This window comes from Jatropha curcas, chromosome 9 (assembly GCF_041381405.1).
Source record: "Jatropha curcas cultivar XTBG-Jc1 chromosome 9, XTBG_Jcur_1.0, whole genome shotgun sequence".
In the NCBI taxonomy this organism is placed as follows: domain Eukaryota; kingdom Viridiplantae; phylum Streptophyta; class Magnoliopsida; order Malpighiales; family Euphorbiaceae; genus Jatropha; species Jatropha curcas.
Window position 1 is genome coordinate 6,292,015 of NC_143159.1, and position 22,352 is coordinate 6,314,366.

At 27.9% G+C, this 22,352-nt stretch overlaps 2 protein-coding genes across 3 annotated transcripts; both read left to right on the top strand.

Annotated features, from left to right (window-relative positions):
• The first annotated feature begins 4,060 nt into the window (after window positions 1-4,060).
• LOC105638909 (Pyridoxal phosphate (PLP)-dependent transferases superfamily protein) lies at window positions 4,061-6,495 on the top strand. Its single transcript, XM_012222807.4, has 2 exons — window positions 4,061-4,386; window positions 5,159-6,495. Exons 1-2 carry the CDS (start codon window positions 4,195-4,197, stop codon window positions 6,308-6,310), a joined length of 1,344 nt encoding a protein of 447 aa, XP_012078197.1. The 5' UTR covers window positions 4,061-4,194; the 3' UTR covers window positions 6,311-6,495.
• Window positions 6,496-19,458: 12,963 nt separating this feature from the next.
• On the top strand, window positions 19,459-22,148 carry LOC105638910 (uncharacterized). Of its 2 annotated transcripts, none has more exons than XM_012222808.3 (3): window positions 19,459-20,665; window positions 21,475-21,703; window positions 21,803-22,148. In XM_012222808.3, the coding sequence occupies exons 1-3, from the start codon at window positions 19,734-19,736 to the stop codon at window positions 21,965-21,967; spliced, it is 1,326 nt and encodes a 441-aa protein (XP_012078198.1). In that variant the 5' UTR covers window positions 19,459-19,733; the 3' UTR covers window positions 21,968-22,148. The 2 variants fall into 2 exon arrangements, with proteins under 2 accessions (XP_012078198.1, XP_020536933.1); XM_020681274.2 differs by having other exon boundaries at window positions 21,487-21,703.
• The last annotated feature ends 204 nt before the right edge of the window (window positions 22,149-22,352 follow it).

Consider the following 22,352-nt stretch of genomic DNA (forward strand, 5'->3'; position numbering starts at 1 on the left):
TCAAACTTTTTTAAACAAAAAATAAATTAAGTTGAAGACTTTTTTTAAAAAAATAATTAAGTTCAAGTCATTAAAAAATAATAAATTTAATTAAAGCATTTTTTGATTTTTTTAGGTGTATTTTTTTTTTAGAAATAACTTTCACAAATTTTTAAAATTTTGAAAACCGGTCTTCAAAATTTAAAATTTAAAATTATGTGATTCGCAGGAAAACCGATCGGAACTGTCGGTTTGAAACCGTTAAGGAACCGAAATCGGAACCGGAGCTGTTTGATTCTAAACTAGAACCAGAATCAGAAATTTTCGATTCGATTCTGATTTCAAAAAATTTGGAACCGGAACCGCCGGTTCCATAATCGTGGTCACCCTTAGTTTAAATAATTTTATTCCATTCCTAGAGGGGAATATTCTATTTTATTGGGCTTCAAGTCTTAATAGCCTCCCAAGTTGGAAAGTTTATAGATTTTTGGGCTTTGTTTTGTCTGTATTATTCTGAATTCTAATGTTATGGACCTAAACACCTTGTTTGAGAGGAATGGAAATAGGGAGAAAGTATATCCCAACTATTTTTATATGTATATAATATAATATTTATTATATTAGTAAAAATAAAAAATTAGGATTAACTCACATATTTTATGGATTAAGATAATATAATTTTTATTTTTGCATTAATTTAGAAAAAAAGCTAAAAAATTTATAAATATATACCAATTGATTTTTCATTTACAAATATATGAAGAACATACCCGTTATAAATTTGGTATACATATTAAGAAATATATTTTATTGTCATTACTCCATTAAACGTTTAGACAAATTAAGGAAATAATAAAAAAATTAATTTCTATGTAAAACCATCAAAGCAAATAAATACTGAAAATAAAAATATATTAAACAAATAAAAGTGAAAATGAGATAGCACGAGGGAAATTTTCTTAAATTGAGGATCAGCTTAACTTGTCTTATTGCCATTTTGAATTTATCTCATAATTTTTTTTTTCAAAATGAATATCATAAATATTATACATTGTAGATAGATAGCGATTATAATAATTAATTTATTAATTATTATTAGTGCATCATTATAATTTTGGTATTTCTTTAACTTTTTCCTCAGTCTATCAGCATATAAATAATTTTATAGTTATATTTTATATTTTATATATTTCCAATGAATTTTATTTTCTATTTTATATCACACAATAAATCTCATAATTTATTCCTTAATAAATAATAATATTTTATATTTATATTTATTAAATAAATTAATTGTAAGAAATAATTACAATCAATCAAATTAAAAATTTATTAAAAATAATTATTATTATATTCTTACCATATTTAATAACCTTATATGGTATGATATAACTAATATTATATTGACCATAATTAATACATACCTTATATGGTATGATATAATTAATATTAAATTCTTACCGTATTTAACATATATCTTATTTAGTATAAAAAATTATTTTTTTAGTTTATCCTATAGAATTTAAATTTAAATAGAAAAATTAAATCCTCAAAAATATTATATTTTCACCATACTTAATATATACCTTATATAGAATTCCTTAAAAAATAAGAAATTATTTTATCCAATAGAATTTATATTTAAATAGAAAATTAATATCATCAATCAAAAACTAAATTAGCTTTTATTTTTCAACTAATAAAATTAAAATTCTTAATGATATTTTTATCAATTCATAACATTCACCAAATTTGTAATAACTATTATAATGGAAAAAACTCGAACTTGAGATTTCTCACTCTCTACATCTTCTATAAGAGGTAGGAAGATAATATACCTGATTGGCAATCATATATTTGATTTGATTTTAAAAATAAAATGGCCCCAATATATAAATTTATTCCTGAATTTTGCAACTTTAATTTTGTAACATCTTGAACTTTGTAGATGACATGTTGTATACTTTAATTTGTGAATTTTAATAACATTGCACGTATATTTACACTAACAATAATACTTTTTAGGGTTTTGGCTTATATATATGTATATAATATTGATTTGATATATAATTAGTATAACTTTTATAATAATAATATTCACATTTGTTAACTATTTAATAGACATTTAAGGTATTGATGTTGAACTCCCATTTTTAGCGTGGTTTTAATTAATGTGATGTTTGAGTTTCTATTGATTTTTTATTTTTATTTTGCTTTCTTCTAGTTTTCATCTCTTACCTTAAGATAGGTTCTCTAATTTTCTTTGTGTAAGGTTTTTCTTATTAATTATGAGCATTTTCTTGGAAGTATTGGAAAAGTCTACTTGCTTGGGTTTAATTTCACTCGGTTTTGAAAAATTTTTTCCTTTTTATTATTAATCTGTAATAAAACTGATTTGATTGCTGACAAAAAAAAAATTTAATTAATTATTTTACAAGTTGAAACGTTCAATAAAATGATTTTGCAAGTTCAAGTGTTCAGCAATGTAATTTTGAAAGTTGAATTGTTTTATGCATGGAAACAAAAATATTAAAATAACAAAATTCAGAAGTACAAAATTCAGAAGTGAAATCATATATTCGGCGAATAGATGAAAATACAACGATCACTCTTTGTGAAATAATTACTTCTAATGTTGACCCGAATTTATATATGCAACAAAAATTTATATATAAGATAAAATTATATATAACAAAATTAATTTTTTTGACATCAAATTACTATTTTATTCCTTTCATATCCTATATATTAAACCAAAATTAAAAAAAAAAATCTATATAACAAGTTTTCCAATATCTATAATACTTTTAGGATTTTTATTAAGTAGTAAAAAGATAAATATTTAATTTAGATAGAATATTTTTATAATCGAATTTAAATATTACATGGATTTTATCAAATTTTTTCATTTGATTGCAAAAAAAAAAAATTATAATTCTTTTTTTCGAATTATTATTATTATTATTATTTCTTCATCCTTATCAAAGATTACAATTCATGAAATTTCATGAAGGCTTAATTCTAACATTCTTTTAATTAAGTAATTCAAATAAGACATTCTGATATTTTATTTAAAATACCTTTTTAAATATGAAATAAAATATATGAATAAATATAACTCTATCTATATATCTACTTATATATGTCTATTAATCAAAGATAAAATAAAGAATTTGGATCTTTTATGTTAGGAGGATGAGTTGGAATGACTTTCCAACAAAATAAAATAGCTTTTTTAAAAAGAAAAAAAAAAAGATAATTAGTTTTTTTTTATTAAGGTTTTAATTTGACCTATCAGTTTTCATCAAATTTTCTATTTTTTCAAGGTTTTTAATAAGCATTTTATTTTTATTGAATTGTCATTCCAATTTATCTACGTGGATCGCTATTTCACTATACAATTTTTTCTTTGTTTAGTATTTCATTTTTATCCTTTCAAAATCATTAATTTTTTTCGTATCTACATCCATACTATATATAATCTCCCCCCCTCCCCCCAACACATATATCCAACTAGATAAAAGAAGTCATTTCTTATAAAAGTTAATTGTGCAAGTACTAAATTTGAGTTCTCAGGTCATATGTATGTCCGACTCGATTTGATAATGTGTCCCTAATACAGCTTAAAAATTTAAATTAGATCCCTTATCAGGGATATGAATATTAAATTTTAAGGTTCAAATTATGATACAATTAATATATTCTTTTCTATAATTAAGGTCTTATCTCATTCTCTGTCAAGTCCATATAACACGGCTACCTGGTAATTAATTTGAAACCGTCTTTTCTCTTTTTAATATTGTGTTCAGCAATAACTTTTTATTAGGATATAATCGCATGTAGTTTTGATTTTGGAGGCTTAATTGTAATTGATATTGGATACAATTGAAATATTTACTTTAATATTGGTATTTAGTTCAGATTTACTTTTCATTGAAATGTAATCTGACGTGGCTTAGCTGATGATATGTATGCTGACATGTATGCCACATCAGATAGGATATATATGTGAGCTGTATTGCATATTACAGGTAGCGAATCAATATAACAATTTCACGAAAATAATAAATTTCCTAAAATTAAAAAAATTCGTGCCGCAAAAACCCATGCCTCGACTGTTGACGGAATACGAAACGTTTTGCAGGTGTGACCTCCATTTCCTGGTTAACTTTTGGTTCCGGTATACAGTGTCAATGTACCTGGACACATCCTGCAATGCCTAGACCTCTCAGCTTTAAATTCTGCACTTCGCCTGCCTTTTCAATTTCAAAGCACTTGCATAAAAACAGAAGGACACTCTTCCGCGATCCTTCTTACATGGCCGCCTTATCTTCCGCTACCACCACCAAAAATGATTCCGCTTCCGGTCAGAACGTGTTGACCCAGCAGGTCCAGCAGCCATTACAAGTAAACTCAGAGCTTTTGTTATTGATTTTCAGCTTAATTTTTACGCGTTGGCTATTAATTTTCGCTGTGGATTTAGGGGATTTGACCTAATTTGTAATGCTATCGTGTATAAGTATGTGGAATTCAGGTCTTCTATCTCTCTATCCTGTTTAATTTTTTATGGGTATGCTTTTTTGCTGAAGGTTTTAAGATTGTCATTTTGGTTAATGGTTGGTTTTGATTTTGTGAAACATTTGACTTGATTATGGGCCGAAAGTTCTATTAGCAGGAGCTACAATCTTGAATACTGAAATTTTGAGAAGGGTAAAAAAATATATATATAATCTTTGCGAGAACAAGATTTATCTACTATATGCATAACAGCATCAGTTTTAATTGTTTAGTATATTTTGTATATAATCCATACTAAATGACAAGGCAAGCTGTTTGCTTTTCAGCTACCTTTTTATTTTATATGGACTGAGTTTTAAGCAAAACCTTAATGAGGGATTGCTTATTGTAAGTCTCTTGTCTTTGTAACAACACATTCAGAGGCATTCCTCATAGGAGAGTGGGAAAGGTTATAGTTTTCGAGGTGGTTTATTTCAGCATCTACTGAAAGTTCTTTGAACAGGTGCTTATGAAGCTATCTTGAACGTTTCACTAAGCACCATTTTGATATTCCACGTAGTTTATGAATTTACTTGAATATTTTGCTCGACGAAGCATTTAAATGACATGTCTTGGTTCTCTTGTTTTCCTTTATTTGAATATTTTGGCCCTATTTTGTCAGGTGGCAAAGCGATTGGAGAAGTTCAGAACTACAATTTTTACGCAAATGAGCTCGCTTGCAATCAAACATGGAGCAATAAATCTTGGCCAGGGCTTTCCCAACTTTGATGGCCCAGAGTTTGTTAAGGAAGCAGCTATTCAAGCCATTAGGGAAGGGAAGAATCAATATGCTCGTGGTTATGGGGTTCCAGAGTTCAACTCTGCAATTGCTGAGAGATTCAAGAAAGATACTGGGCTTGTGGTGGACCCTGAGAAAGAAGTTACTGTTACCTCTGGATGCACAGAAGCCATTGCTGCAACTATGTTAGGCTTGATAAATCCTGGTGACGAAGTGATCCTATTTGCTCCTTTTTATGATTCTTATGAAGCCACACTATCCATGGCTGGTGCTAAAATCAAAGCCATTACTCTGCGGCCCCCAGATTTTAAAGTGCCCATCGATGAGCTTAAGTCTGCTATCTCAAAGAATACTCGTGCAATTCTTATCAACACACCACATAACCCTACTGGAAAGATGTTTACAAGGGAGGAACTCAGTGCTATTGCATCACTTTGCATTGAGAATGATGTTCTAGTTTTTACTGATGAAGTTTATGATAAGTTGGCTTTTGAAATGGATCATATATCTATGGCTTCCCTTCCTGGAATGTATGAGCGGACTGTAACTTTGAATTCCTTAGGGAAGACATTCTCCTTAACGGGATGGAAGATTGGCTGGGCAATAGCTCCTCCACATCTGACATGGGGAGTGCGGCAAGCACATGCTTTTCTCACCTTTGCTACCTCCACTCCAATGCAGTGGGCAGCTGCAGTGGCTCTTAGAGCTCCAGATTCATACTATGCAGAGCTAAAGAAGGATTATTTGGCAAAGAAGACAATTTTAGTGGAGGGATTAAAGGCTGTTGGTTTTGAAGTATTTCCATCTAGTGGGACTTACTTTGTTGTTGTTGATCATACGCCTTTTGGCCATGAAAATGATATTGCATTTTGCGAGTATCTCATCAAGGAAGTTGGGGTGGTAGCAATCCCAACCAGTGTTTTTTATTTGAACCCAGAAGAAGGGAAGAATTTGGTCAGATTCACTTTCTGCAAAGATGAAGGAACTCTAAGGAGTGCAGTTGAGAGGATGAAGGAGAAGCTGAGGAGAAAATGAACCCATTTATGTGGGATGAAAACGTTGCTGCTGTAACCTTAAACATTTCAATTGAAGGTGAGTAGCATCTGTTGTGAGCACTTGAATATTTAGCTCAATCTATGAATTTATAAAGTTTACCTGAATAAACAGATTTGTTCTAACCTTGCTTATAAATATTTAAATAATATCTAGTTTTATTGCCAGCCCTATTTTCTGAAATTGGTTGACTGGGCAATTGGAATTTTTTTGCTTATATTGTGTTGTTTTTCAATCACTTGGATCTATGTTGCTTGGATTTATGTGTAGAAAATACATTCACCCGCGTCACTTCAATACATACTGGCGGTTTACTCCCAAATCCAATATCACACTATTTATGAGCTGAGAATCTTTTTAAAAAATAGAATCTTTTTCACAACTTTTTTAGTTCTGCTGCTCTTGTATGCCCTGCATTGCTGTGTCTTGACTTACCTCAAGCTGGGGAGTCTCAAACATTGATAACACCGTTTTTTTTTTTTTTTTGTAAACCACCGATATCTAGACCTTATCCTAAATACCGACTAATTCAGTAGTCACAGTTAAGGTTTTTCGCGCCTTGCTATAGGCGTGTTTAGTGATCAAATCCGAGTGCTCTTCCCACTCATCTAACCTACAAACGCTTAGCCTGTGTTATCAACCGAGTCATAACCCGTAGGTTGATAACACCATCTTTAATCCTGCCCATTAATTCAATCTGACTTCAAAAGGCTAAATCATTAAAAAAACCTCAAACTTTGTGGGTGATTTTAATTGTATCTCGAATTTTCTTTTTTTAATATCCTGAACTTCCGTTGAACTTTTTTTTTCCTAATATCTTGAACTTTAATTTTAATAACAATAGTACTCTAATTTCAAGTTGTACCTAATAAGCTGGAAGATTGATATGCATCGACTGGCTAAATCATTAAAAAAACCCTAACTTCAATTTTGCTATCAATCTTCCTGCTTAGTGCAGCCTTCTCCCGTGTCCTAGTACCCACTGTTTTTTTCAATTTCAGTTCTACTGCATTAGCGTCATTTTTGGATTCACATCCCAATCTCTTCTTACGGCAACAACTTGGGGCCCCGCTGCCATTGACCCAATATTCAGCATCAAAATCTCTACATTGACCCAATATTCAGCATCAAAATCTCTACCGTAACTAACTTGGAAACATTCTGTTGCTCTTTTGCCTTTTTTTGTGCTAACACCCACACTACAAGTATTTGCAGCGTAAAGAATTCAACATGTAAATAAACACTTCAGGCAGTGAATTAACCTCACCAAGAACCTGCCCGACTAACCAATCAGCACGAGTTAGTGCTGGATCTATGGCTGTTCTAAAGCCGATTAAGCCTCCTTATACGGCAAACTGCAACTTATTTAGCTCAGCAAACAATTCGCCTTTAAGACTCCCTTCTGGATGCTTCCATGCACCAACAACACTGCCTTGACCTTGCCAGCCCAATAACCCGATCTTTAGTTCGCTCTTGAAACGAATTGTTTTATACTCCTGATATGGCATTGACAACTGTGGAGTCATGACCTATCGTGCCAATGTTTATGGTGGCTTGCTGGGATGTGATCTCCAGCGAGGGAGGACGCAGCTTAGTTGCTTCTAGCTTGCTCAAATCTTTTGCTCCATCAATATTGCTATCGTTCACTTTTTGGTTAGACGATGATGAATCTTGAATCTTTGTATACATCTTAGGTTGTATTCAAAAGGAATTCTTGCATTCTTTGTGTAAAGAAATCCTTATAAATTATTTCTGGATCAATGAATTTTCTTACTATAATATTTTTTTTCTTGTGTGATTTTGAAATCTTTTGTCGGAGCCCTTCTATAAGGGTAAGCTAATCCTACTCTTTCTCAGAACTTTATATTTCTTCATGCATGTAAAAAATAAGGAAAGAAAATCATTTTTCTTTTGTTTGGAAAATAACGAAGTAAAATTTAATTTATTTTTCATTCAAGACACATATTTGCAATCTCTCTGATTTGGAGAGAAAATCAGTCTAAAGAAAGTGAAAATTGCACTGTTTTTATGAAATTGTGTAAATACCTCAAATCGTAGTTCATTGCTAAATTTATTTTTTATTATTTTATTATTTTATTATTATTTTTTATCACAGTTTTTGGTTATTGGCAAATTTTGTTATTTGTCTATTGATTGGTTTAACGGGAAATCATCTCTACACTCCCAACTATGGATTTGAGTATACAAATACTCCCTCCCTTTTAAAATATAAGTAGTTTGAAGAATTTTTTAGAGTAAAAAATAATAATTTTCTAATGTTATCCTTATTTATATTTGGTATAATAATTACCTTTACAAGTTTTTTTTTTAATTTTGAAATAAATGATAATTTAGTCAAATTACTTTTGATTTTGTTAAAATTAAAAAAAAAAATAATTATTTTTTTCATCTTCATGCAAAAATCTGACTTATATTCTCGGATAGATAAAGTATTTATTTGGGAAATAAGTTAAAAATTAGTAATACTTATACTCTCAGAGTTTCCGATGCACTTTCTATTTCACAAAAATAAAAAAAAATAATTAAAAATATAAATTTACATGTATTTTTTCTATTACACCCTTACTTTAATATGATATATATCCATTAATCTATCATTGATGTTTTACATCTACCGAGATTAATTAATTATTTAAGGTTATTGAAAATGGTCAATTTTCGAAGATTTCAATAAATAATGCATTGAAAATTGAAAAAATAAGAGTAAATATGGGTATAATAAAGATTTAACGCATTAATTAACTTATTAAAATAATAAGTGGATTATAATTTAGAACAAATGAAAGAAATAAAATTTATCTATTGACTGGGGGAGGGAGTATATTTGAATTCAAAAGTATGGAGTTCAAATTTCAAAATCCTTAGATGAGAAGATTTTATTTCATGAAATAAAGAGAGGCATCCATTATGCAAATTTTTTTTTTTTTTTTAATATTAGATAAGTTTTTGATTGGAAAAGGAAAATCACAAAAGAAAGAAATACATTTTTGTGAAATGCCAAAACACAATTATTTTTTTTGGTAATGATAGTGCCTTTCGTGTTATCATAATAATATTGTCAACAAGATAAGGACCTAATTTTTAGCTAGTTTTCATTTACTATAAATACAAAGCTCAATCATTTGTGTTGTCAAATTGACAAGTAGCAAACAATGACCAACTATTTCCTTTTATACAAGTATTTTTATCCTTAAATAAAATATTTTTAATAGTCACAATTTCAATTTCGAATTTTCTAATTTGATAAATAGAGTGCGTTTATAAATATTGTTCATTTTTGCTAATTTAACTGTCTACGTAAAGCAAAAAGTTTTTAAAAATTTTGAAAATTATAATTTTTTTTATATATTGAAATTTTTTCTATAAAAAAATAGTGCCTGAAATTAAATTCTTCACCTTCTAATTTATATATTTTATCAATAACTCGACAATTTCTTAGTACATTAAAATATTTTCTTAAAAAATAATTTTTAGGCCACGAGTCACACCTGTTTTGGGCCGAACACAGAATCTGCACATGGACTGCATTTTGTGATGATCTAAATGATCATGAAACCGAGATGGGATTGTGGTGATTGATGGCAACTTCGATAAACTTTATTAATATTTTATTTTTTTAATAGATTTTCATCATCCAAAAATTGATGCGTCTAAATAAAATCATGCGTATTTTTCCAGTTTCAAGGTTTTTTTTTTTTTTAAATTTAAAGATTAAGAGCATATTGGGTTTAACCGATAGAAGTTCCAACAAAATACTGATTCCAACAGTAATATTTTAGAGCTTTTTCATATAGGCTGCTAGCTAATTCTAATTTTATTTGGACTCCATCAACCTCAAAATAATGACTATTAATAAAATTTTAAAATTAATATTTTATGATCATTTTATTTGTAATTTTTTTAAAATAATAATTTTATGAAGAACTAAACCAGAAGAATATTAAATATTTTCTAAATGATAATGAATTGTTATAAACTCTAAAGAATTATGCTCACTAATAGGATAAAATATAACTGGTTCTCTAAATTATATTCAAATTTATACTTAAATCCTTCTATATTTGAGAAATAATTATGATGTTCCTACCTTATATTTTATCTCAATACAGAGTTGTTCCGTCCAAAAAATAAGCTCACTTTTTGACAAAGTCTCTAATTGTAAGACGAAAATATAAGATGCAGACATCATAATCATTTCTCAAACAGAAAGAGGTTTAAGTATTAATTTCAATATAACTTAGGGATCCAATTAGGGGAAGCTATAGTTTCGGAACCGAACCAGCTCGAATCTGATTACGGTTTGGAACCAAATGGTTACGGTTCCAGTTTCTTAACGGTTCTGACAGTTTGTTTAATTGATTTTTCGGCGACTCACATAATTATAAAATAAAGAATTAGGAAACATTTTTTTAAAAAATTTAAAATTTAAATGTTTATGAAATAATTTTTAGAAAAAATTAAAAAAAAAGCTTGAACTTATTATTTTTTTTTAAAGAAGGGCTATAACTTTTTTTTTTTTTTTAGATGAAAAGGAGTATTTATAATAAATATAAAAAAATAACTTTCCACAAACCCTTAAAATTAGCGGTAATATAGTTGTTAGAAGGGTTCATTTGGAGATTTTACAAAATTATTTGAAAAAAAAAAAAAAAGTTAACAATGTAGAGATTGAAGTATCATATCTAAAATTTGTAGAGATTGAAGTAACATATAAAATAAACAATCCAGAAATAAATTATAGTGAAAAATAAAATTAAAATTATACAAATCAAAACTAAAACTAAAAAGCTCTATAGTTAACAAATTTCAATAATTAAAAATATTAATTCTAAAACAATAGAGGCCATACCATGTTAATTATGATAATTTTTTCACTTCTGCACATATGGCATTCAAATATTAACAAAACAATAAAATTAAAATATAGAAACAAATCCAAATTAGACAAAATACTAAATAAGATTCTACCAAGTCTCAATTATTTTTGATGAGTTTTGAGCCATTTGAAAAGCAAGTTGCTTAGTGTCAAAGGATAAGACTACTATGCAGAAATGAGAAATTTTGTATTAATACAGAAGTAGTAATCTTTCATTAGATTTAAACTACTCAAATGTAGGCCATTAGATCTAAAAATATTTAATGACTTTCTATATATAAAATCGATAATTTCTTATTTATGTATTATTCAATTATATTTAGTATTATAATAAAAAATTTGTTTTGCCGAACTAAAAGACATTAATGCGGGAAGTTCATCAACAAGAAAAATATCAAATATCCTTTTTATAAATAATTAAAATATTAAATTTAAAAAATTATTGAGCTAATATTGACCTTCTAAAATAAAATGAAAAAATATATATATTTGCCTTATAAAATCATTATGTAAATAATCTTTTAAATTTATTATGTTGATAATCATAATATAATTTTTATATACTCCTACATTATTAGTTATAATATATCCATAACTCAACTTTTTTTTACTAAAATTATTTTATAAATTATGTAATTGTTTAATTTGAATTTTATTTGTGATTTACGAAAAACAATTCAAAGATTAATTTTTTGAATTTATTTACCATAAGTTTGACTTTATATAAAAACAAGTTTACATTTATTAGATTTCAAAACAGTAATAGTAATAGGATTAATAGACACATCAATAATAATTACATTATCTCAATACAAATTTAAATATTACATTATCCCAATATAAATTTAAAATATAATGATTGATAATTGAATTTATAGTGCTCACCTTAATTTTTAATTTTAAAATTTAATATTTGTACTTTTTAAAATTTTATTGTAAAATGCATAAAAGGCATAATCAATTGCTGAAAAAAAATATAACTTCAAAACTTAGTTTCATATCAGAATTAATTATAAATTATATGAACCATACTATAAATTTTTTTTAATATGTATTAAGATCGTTTATAGATTAATTTTTATAAAATACATATCTTAAAATGTCATTTATTGTGTTTAAAATAATTTCAAATACCATACTATTTATATTAAAATCATGTTTTAATATTCCACTTTCACTTGCAATCAATAGAAATATCTCATATTAATTTAGTGTTATGCAAAAAAAATAATAATAATAATCTTAGAAAATTTCATTGTGTTTTAAGGAAAAAAAGATCTTCTAAAAGCTTAAAAAAATTATATATATATAACCTTATGACATATCTAACAAGTTAGCATGTCCAAATGGCATGTAAAGGTGGAGAATTTTTGAGTTATGTGTTGTAGTAAAAGCATGTATCAAAATCAAACTCTGCTCTTAGCTAATGAACAGAAAAATGGATAAGTACATAAGTTGAAGATGAACCCTTCATTCTATGGTCCCCATCATCCCTTAAACCCTAAAGTTCATGCCCATCACTCCTACTTTCTTTTTTGGGTTTAGTTTTACACATAATTCCTATTAAACAATCACTTTTGTATAATAATATACCTATTTTTTTTTATATTAATATCAATTTCTAGAATAATAAAAATTCTAATTTCGGATTTTATAAATATAAATAATAGAAAGATGATAAGAATGACACGAATGATTGAAATTTTTTCTCTTAACTTTATTAATAATCTTTTAAATGTGAGCTATATATACATGGCTAAAAATAGAAATATATAAAAAAAAAAAGAAAAATTAAAATAGAGAAAATGATCAAGATGGTAAGTTAGAAAGTTAAGAGATATGATTTAAAAAACAAAGAAAGAATAAGAGTTTAAGATGACATAAAATATCTAGAACTTTGGTCATATATTTATTTGAAATGAGGTTTTTAAATTTCATGAGTAATTTCTATCATCTTTTTACCATCAAAATTTATAAAATTTGATATCAATTATAAAGTATGATACTCTAAATCTCAAATTTTAATCATTGTTAAAGAATGATTAAATGAAAATTAATTTCATTTTCGATTTCCTTAATTATTATTATTATAGTCTTTAATTTTACTTTATAGATATTTAATTAAAGTAATTGTTGGTTGGTGAGTGATGAAAACTATAAGACTTTCTTGCATCTGGTTATTATCTGGAATTTCAGTTCCGTGTCCTTCCAGAATTCATTGATACTTCCAACTGCAGTAAAAGTTTTTTCGGATCACTTTAATATACGTAGATAGTGATGTATATGAATTTATGAATCAATTTGATATTTTTTCTATATAATAAACATTATAAAATTTAAAAACTTAATTAATATTTCCCAATATATCATCTTTTAAAATCATGGGCACTCCAGCTAAGACAAAGAAAAAGTGGATATTTAATTTTTCTCAAAATATATTATATATATGTCTTATTCGATAATAACTTTTTATGTAACATTTGCATTTTGATTAAAGTTAAAAACATATATTATTTATTGTTCGGTAATATAGATAATAATATCTAAAGTTTGAGAGAGTGAATTATGAAATATTAATCCATCTAACATTTGATGAAAGCTAGTTCAACAACTGATAATTATTTAGAACAGCTAATAGTCATTGAAATAGCTAATTTTGCTGAATATATTGATATATCAAAAAGTTCCTCCTTCTGATATTATATTCCTTAAATGCTTAATAATTCTACCGATTCTACTTAATTTTGCTTAAGTGCGATGTAATTTAATTTTCTTTGCATTCTCTACTATAATAACAAAAAAAAAAAAAAAGGAGAGATTTTCTTTAATCAAAATGAATATGGTATGATCAAAATTGATTTTCTTTGCTCATCAACTTTGCATAAACTCTACACCTTCAAGAAGGGAACAATCAAATATCCAAAAGTTGGCAAATCACCACATGACCTAAACCATCTCCTAATATATAAGAATGTCTCAAAAATTAAACTTTCAACTTCTACCTACAAAGAAACAGAAATGTAAGCAAAAGTCTCTAATACATCTTCCTAATATTATTTTAAAAAAAAAAAAAAAAAGAAAACAAAAAGGAAATTACCATAAAAATATGCTCACCACATGACCTAGTTCTAGAAAGTGAACCAGACAGTGATTCAAAATAGTGATGGAGATGGGAATGGGTATTGCACAAAGCCATAAAAAATGTTGAGGTTGAAGTAGGCAATACTTTCAACAATCCAAAAACATATCTTTCAACCTCCTTAATGTGTGCAAGCCTCCAACTCTATACATATTGGTTAACAAATAGTCCACTTGCTTTGCTTTTTAGACTATGAAAAGTATTTTTGAAAAATACTTAATTATTATTATTATATATTTATGGAGAAAAATACCTATCCTCTTACTTTAAAAAAAAAAAAAAGTTACATCATTTGGTTTAAATAGTGTTTTAGATTAATTAATAATATTGTTTTCAAGTAAATATCCATTTTGGTGCCTGCAAATGTTGACAATTAATTGTCTCCGACAAAGATAATCATACTTAAAAAAATATATTGTTTACCAATGTTTAATGTACCTACTACCTACTAAAGATGAAGTATAAACTATAATTCCCGATATGATATCTTATTATTATTATGTTGATACATTATCAATTAATTTGTATATTCATTTTAAAAAAAAAAAATAAAGAGATAAATCAATGCTTAATTAATTCCCTACAAATTGTATATTCATTTTTTTTAAAAATAGCAAAAATGTTTCATCACGGGTTAACTTTTATATAATATGCAACTCGTGAATTTAGCGGATACAAAATCACATGACATCATCTAATTTTTATAATTCAATAATTCATTCTATGATTTATCAGTTTATAATTCTATTAAATGTTATATTCGATTAATAAGATGAAAATAAATTCACTTACCAATTATAATGGCCGAAAATATTCAAAAATTTAAATTTAAAACATTTTATTCTTCACTCTTTTTCTGTAAAATGAGATCACTGCACACCTAAATATTTTATCTTATGTGAAAAAAAAAAAAATTTGGACATAAGCTTACCTAAATTTTTGTTTTTCCTTTTATCTTACAATTTCTAAATTTGATGAAATGAAAGAGAGCCAGTCATTTACCCTTTTGACCGACTCTCCAGTCACGCAATTGTCTTGTCATCCAAGATAGAAACTTCAGAAACAGATATAAATTTTGAATTTGGCTTATCATTTTACCTCAATGTAGTAAATCCATGTCCTTACAAAAATCAAGTTATGTGATTATTTTTTTTTTCCGAAGGTAAAACCGTACATTTTCAATATTCAACTCAGAATAAGAGTGGTTGAACTTAAATCAACGGCAATACAGAAAAATTTTCTTTTTCCCATCTAAGTTATCAAAGTAGAATATGTAGGAAAATTTTCTAAAGCCTCGTTGTCATCTCCTTCTCCTTCCTTTTCTTTTTCTTTTTAAACGCAAAAAAACGAAATACATGACAAGCAATTCTTTTTAAAAATAAATTTGAGTCGGTTCGGTTCAATTATTTAAATAGCTTTTTATATGACAATTTGAACTGCTTATTTTTTAAAAAAACATTTTTTTGAAAGAAAACAATTTTTAAATTAGTATTAAAATGATTGGTAAAGGGGACAATCAATTTGTTTAAAAATTTTCATATATTTGATGGCACAAGTTTAATTTAGGGTTATGTTTGGTAAAATTAATTGTTTTAATAGTTGTTAGTTATTTTACTAGCGTTTAGTTATTAACTGTTTAAGTAACTTTTCATAAAATGCTAAAAGCTAAACGTTACATAAATTAACTTTTTACAAAATACTGTCATAACATCTAAAAGCCAATACAAATGATATGTTACCAAACAACTGTTTAAACATTTAGCATTTTGATTAATTATTTAAAAAGTTATTGCCGAACATAATCTTAATCAATTTCTTTGTCTTCTTTATTTTTAGTGCATTTTACATGTATTAAGGTCTAGGTATCAAGTTTATGTTTCTTTAATATTTTTTCTTCATTTCAAGTTTTCTCTTTAACGAACTACTCAAGCCATTAAAACAGAATGATACTATCATCTTATTTTAAGAAAAACAGAAGTTTATTTTTCTGTAACTACATTTTTAAAAAAATTACTTTTCATAAAATATAGTTTAAATATGTTTGATTAATATGATTAATTTTTCAAAAATAAAACTATATTAATGAAAAACGACATTAGAAATGATATAAATATCTAACTCAAACATATCATGCATTGTTTGACAACGCGATAAATAATACTCTATCTGTCTCATTTTATTTGATTGTTATTCCTTTTTGAGATGTCTCAAAATGTTTGCAAGATTTTTAAATTTATATATTTAAATAATTATTTTTCTCATTATAATTTTTATGAGTGTTCATCAAATGAAGTACATTTATTAATATCTTAATGGATTAAGAGTAAAAAATGTCAAAATAATTTTTATTGACTAAATTCTTAATATATGTGTTTTGTCAAACCATGTAAACAAAACGGGACGGAAGAGGTACTTAATTATTTAACTAAGGAATTGCAACTTTCATCTCTTTTTAAATAAGTAATTTTCCCTATATAAAAGAAATTGAACACTGTAATATAGAAATATATTAATGTATATTCTATATCTGTATATAGTTTTTTTAAAATTTTGAATTTGATTTTTTCTAAAAAATGTCACAAACTATTTAGGAATATTTAGAAAAAATACTATTGAATCCTTTTGAAGTATTGATATTTCCTATGAAAAAGTTGAAGCAGTAAAGAATCTATGTGCCCCTAGAAAAAGGCAAAATGATTTTTGGGCTTTGATAATAATAAGTCATTAATTAAAGTGATTAATCATTTAATTAACCTCCTTAATCCAAACTTGTGTATACTCATAATATTAATAGGCACGTCTACCGCCCCTGTGAGCCGTGATAATTACTTCCAAGAAATTCATTACCTTTCCCTCACGTGACATCCCATCAAAATCCCCACCAGTCTCCAACACTTTTTATCTCCACCGTCAAAATTGTTAATGGTAAAATCGACGGTAATTATAAAGTCAAGATAATACCGTGGGGTTCAATATTAATGTTTTAAGTTTCGAAAATTGACTCAAATTTGGGGCTATAAATTACGTGAATAAAATAGAAATAATTATAAATTTAGTGTTAAAATTTTATAATTTTTTCTATTTTAGTGTTTAATGGTAAAATATTTGTAATTAAGTGATTTGAATTGATAATTTTAATACAGCTAAATGCATTAAGTTGAAATTTCTCACGAAAAAATTAAAATGAATTATTTATTCACTTCGCTTTATTTAATTTTCTAGATTATTGCTTTTATTTTTTATTCATTTCTTTTTCATTTAGGATATTTTTGAAATTAAAAGAAAATTAGAAGGAATTTATGAAACTTTATATTAAAGAGAATATATATAAGACAATAAAAATCAAAAAAAAAAAAAAAGACATAAATTGAATGAATGTTTGTGTTTGATGTTGTTTATTAAGTAAAAGGTTCATTTTTATTTTTCAGTTAAATAATCTGGCAAAATTGTAAATTTTTGAATAATTTAGACACTTTAATTACAAATTTTTTTCATTCAAACACTAAAAAAAAAAATAGACACCATAAATATAATTAACCTATGAAAGTTTAACTATACAAAACCCCACCATTCTATTGCAACTATTAAAATAATCATATATTTCAAAATTTTTTAGCATTTCAATCAAGTAGAATAAGTCAAACTCAATTATTTCAAATTTAAAAGTATTTTAGTGCTTAATCCTATGAAAAATTCCTAATACTCAATTATAATATTTGGTTTGAGAAAAACTTGTGATATTAAGGTCCTGTTATGCGATAACTTTGAAGTTAGTTTTTAGCGTTTTAATTAAATAAAAACTTTATTTCTATTCATTGTAATATTTGGTGGCATTTTAATCTAATTAAACAATTAATGTTCATTTTTGTCATTTTAAGTTAAACAACTATTTTTATCGAACACTTATACTACATCTGTTTTATAATACTTATCACATTTGTAATTTCACGTCACTCAAGAAAACCATTAAATTTGTGTAAGTTATAATAAATTTTTGAGTAAATTAACTATACTACATCTATTCTATAATACTTATCACATTTGAAATTTCACGTCATTCAAGAAAATCATTAAATTTGTGTAAGTTATAATAAATTATTGAGTAAATTAACTATGTTACCCTTAATTTAATATTAATTCTCTAAGAATCATTAAATTGAATTAATAATTATTGGTCATGTGTAAAGGGTAAACATGAAAATAAATATTTATTACTCTTTTAAAAAACAAATGTGACAAGTACGATGAAACAAAATAATAATTTAAACCGATATATAAACAGCTAATAGCTAAAAAATTAATATTGTCAAATAGCCTCAAAATAAGTAATTCAAAATTGTTCAATAACTCAATTAATATTACATACAACACGAAACTAGTTAATATTCTAGTGCATATGAACTTGAAATTAACATCATTACATGAAGGATATAAATTGCATCTTAGCTTATTCTTTATCATAAACTACTTTTTATATTCTGATGAGCCAGTTGTATTTGTTTTTAATCAAATAAAAAATAAATTTTTTAACGGGATTGATCTGAATAGAAAGAACTAAGATCCTTTAAATAAGAGACTAAATGTTTAAGACACGGCGCGAGCTGAATTAAGTTTAGCTGAGAGGGGGACACAAGTAGTATTAGAAAAAAAAAAAACAATTTTACTATGTTGAACCATTTATTTGTGATACTACTAAATAAAAAGAAAATCATTTTCACGGTGATATGAGTATGGTCCACAAGTTTCAACGGCGATGATTCCATATAAAATTATTGTTATCGTTGTTTTTTGAACGAATGCCATAAAATAAAATTATGAACGCAACTACGCAAGTCGCAATGGAAAATATTCTCTGTTTTAAAATATTGTGGCACGTGCCGGCCTGCCACAGTAAAGAGAAAAAGGGCCGAATCTAGATCCGACGACCACATCATATTTCTCCGTCAAGACCGGGACCTCCCAGATCAAATCCAACGGCTAAAAAGTTCACTCTTTACTTCCACCGTCAGATTCTCATCCAACGTACCAGATTAAATCTCCCTCCTCCTCCCCGTTACACCATAAAGGCTAACCAAAACCCGGTCCAAAGCCTCTCTCTCACAACTCAAAAAAATCACACAGGCACACTCTCTGTCTCTCTCTCTCTCTATCTCAGAGAAAGAAAAGAAAGGAACTTTCTTTATAGTTTCTATTTCCTTCGTGTGCTAACGTGCGAGCTCCGCCACTGCTTAACGTTCGCTCTCTGAGATATGTCGTCGGCGGGAACAGTTACAACAACAATTATCAGAATCTCGCGGTACAGGACGGCCCACTAGGAGATTTAATTTCAACGGTGGAGATTGGATCTCCTTTCGGACGCACGCCTAGAAATGGATGGCCAGAAAAGCCAAGCGAAGCTCACAAGAAACCAATCGTCACTTCTCCGTTCATTCCCTACCGTCCGATCATCCATCCACAGCCTCACTTATGTTGCAGAAGAGGACCTTATCAGACCGGAGCAGATGCAGCAGCAACAACAAAAGCAAGAATTAGAAGATAAAATAAGAGAAGATAGAAGAAAGCTCAACCGGTCTGGTTCAACCCCAAGAAGGACCGGTTCGGCTCGGTTCACACCTGTTCTTACTATGATTTCGCTTACTTTCTTTACTCTCTTCTCGCTTTCCTTCTTTTTCTTCTTCTATTTGAGAAGAGAAGAAATACCTACATCAGAGAATCTTTTATTAGCTTTAATTTTCATTGCTATAACCCTTTTCTTTGCAAGCAAGAACAAGAACTTAATTAACCAGAATTTAATAGTAATCAAGCAGTTATGGGAAGAAAACACAAAAAGACTCAGTCTTTGCTCTTCAAGAACCAAATCAAAGCAGATTCAATGGTTTATCGGCGAGTCAAATTCTGATACCAACAAAGTCCGGAAGGAGAAGAAGATTATAAGAGAAGGAGTAGAGTTTTATAGCAATGGGGATTTCTATGAAGGAGAATTTCACAAAGGCAAATGCAATGGCAGTGGAGTTTATAACTATTTTGTCAATGGAAGATATGAGGGTGATTGGATTGATGGGAGATATGACGGATTTGGTATAGAGAGTTGGGCTAGAGGGAGTAGGTATAGAGGTCAATATAGACAAGGTTTAAGGCATGGATTTGGGGTTTATAAGTTCTACACTGGAGATTCTTATGCTGGAGAGTGGTGTAATGGGCAGAGCCATGGTGTTGGAGTGCAGACTTGCTCTGATGGAAGCTGCTATGTGGGTGAATTCAAGTATGGTGTCAAGCATGGACTTGGTGTTTACCATTTTAGGTAATTTTTCCCTTTTTCCTTTTCTAATTTTTGGCTTGGGAATATTATTTTGGACCTTTTTTTTTTTTTTTTTTTGCTTTTTTCCTTTTTATGTTATTTTCCTTTGGATTCTGGTTATTGGATTTACTATTTTCACATCTTTTTCTTGAGTGATAAAACAGTTCAATTTTACTTGTAGTACTGAATTTTTCATTAGTTTCTTGTGGGCTTTACCATATCAGGAAATTTCCTTAACTCAATTTCTGTTATATTTTCTAATTATTTTTTGATTATGGTTTTTGGGTACCATGTTGATTCTTGTGGAATTACTGTTTAGACTACTCATAATTAATAAAGCTATAGGAACTTCAGCCTTATGAATTATTTTCATAAATATGCAGTTATGGTTGTGATTTAACATGGCAACCTTATTATTGATTTCCAGGTGACTTATTGATCAAACGGAATTCTTTATTTCTCTTATTATTGACTTTTCAGTTTGGACTATTTATGGTTTGTTATGAGGTGTCATTTTTAAAACAATAGACAATGGCGTTTATGGGATAAATATTATTTCTTTTCATTTTTCACGGTGGTGCTTCTCAAAAGCCAACTTATGATTTTTTGAATTGTATCCGAGGATTTTGATATCCATTTTTAGATAAAATTTGAATAAGTTATATGGTTAGTCATAATTAATAGCTTCTTGAATATTTGATAGACTGTTATTCTGCAACTCAAGGTTATTGAACCATGATATTATGCACAATGCATTTCTTCTTTTGGTTTGATATAAATCAATAGTGATTATGAAACTGATTGCATTGCAGAAATGGGGATAGGTATGCTGGTGAATATTTTGGAGACAAAATCCATGGCTTTGGTGTTTACCACTTCGCCAATGGCCATTGCTATGAAGGGTCATGGCATGAAGGCCGGAAGCAAGGTTATGGCATGTATACTTTTAGAAACGGCGATGCAAAATGCGGTGAATGGGATGTTGGTACTCTTAAGACTCCTCTAGCTCCACTAACCGATGCAGTCCTTAGAGCCATTCAGGTATATGATTTGAAGTCTTAAGTCTTAACTTCCTTTGTTAATACTTCATGATAACCAATCGCTTATTTCTGACTCTTTTTTATTATTTTGAAACCATAGGCTGCAAGAAAAACAGCTGAAAGTGCTATTCGCCTTCGCCGGGTGGATGATCAAGTGAACAAAGCAGTTCAGGCTGCAAACAAAGCTGCCACTGCTGCTCGAGTTGCTGCTATCAAAGCTGTTCAAAACCGGATGGATGGAAAATTTTGCGATACGAATGTGTAAGAATTTTAGCTTTTCCATTAAAAAAAAGTGTACATTTTTACTAATTTTATGTACTTGGAAGATGTCGCCCCGATAAGCAAAAGCTTATCAGAGGTTGAGAGTGTCTAAGGCTTCTTTTATCACACTGTAACTTGTAAATACACCATGTAAATCAATCAGTGGAAGATGATTTTTTTTTTCATAGGCTGTTCATTTCCCTACTCTACAAGTTGCTGCATGAGGCTCTCTATTATTGTGTGTACTACAGTAGTACAATCGTGAAATTTTAGGCTTGATCCAAGCTTTGTCTTTTAGTTAAAATTTGACAACCATATTCTGGTTCTTGTGGAATTTGGATGGCTACAAAGTTGGAAAGAACATGGCAATAGATATAAAATAATACATC

Coding starts and splice junctions, on each gene's coding strand:
- LOC105638910 (XM_012222808.3), top strand. CDS start 19,734: ATGGATGGCCAGAAAAGCCAAGCGAAGCTCACAAGAAACCAATCGTCA. Junction 20,666..21,474: donor CTTGGTGTTTACCATTTTAG/GTAATTTTTCCC, acceptor ATTGCATTGCAG/AAATGGGGATAGGTATGCTG. Junction 21,704..21,802: donor CAGTCCTTAGAGCCATTCAG/GTATATGATTTG, acceptor TTGAAACCATAG/GCTGCAAGAAAAACAGCTGA.
- LOC105638909 (XM_012222807.4), top strand. CDS start 4,195: ATGCCTAGACCTCTCAGCTTTAAATTCTGCACTTCGCCTGCCTTTTCA. Junction 4,387..5,158: donor AGGTCCAGCAGCCATTACAA/GTAAACTCAGAG, acceptor CTATTTTGTCAG/GTGGCAAAGCGATTGGAGAA.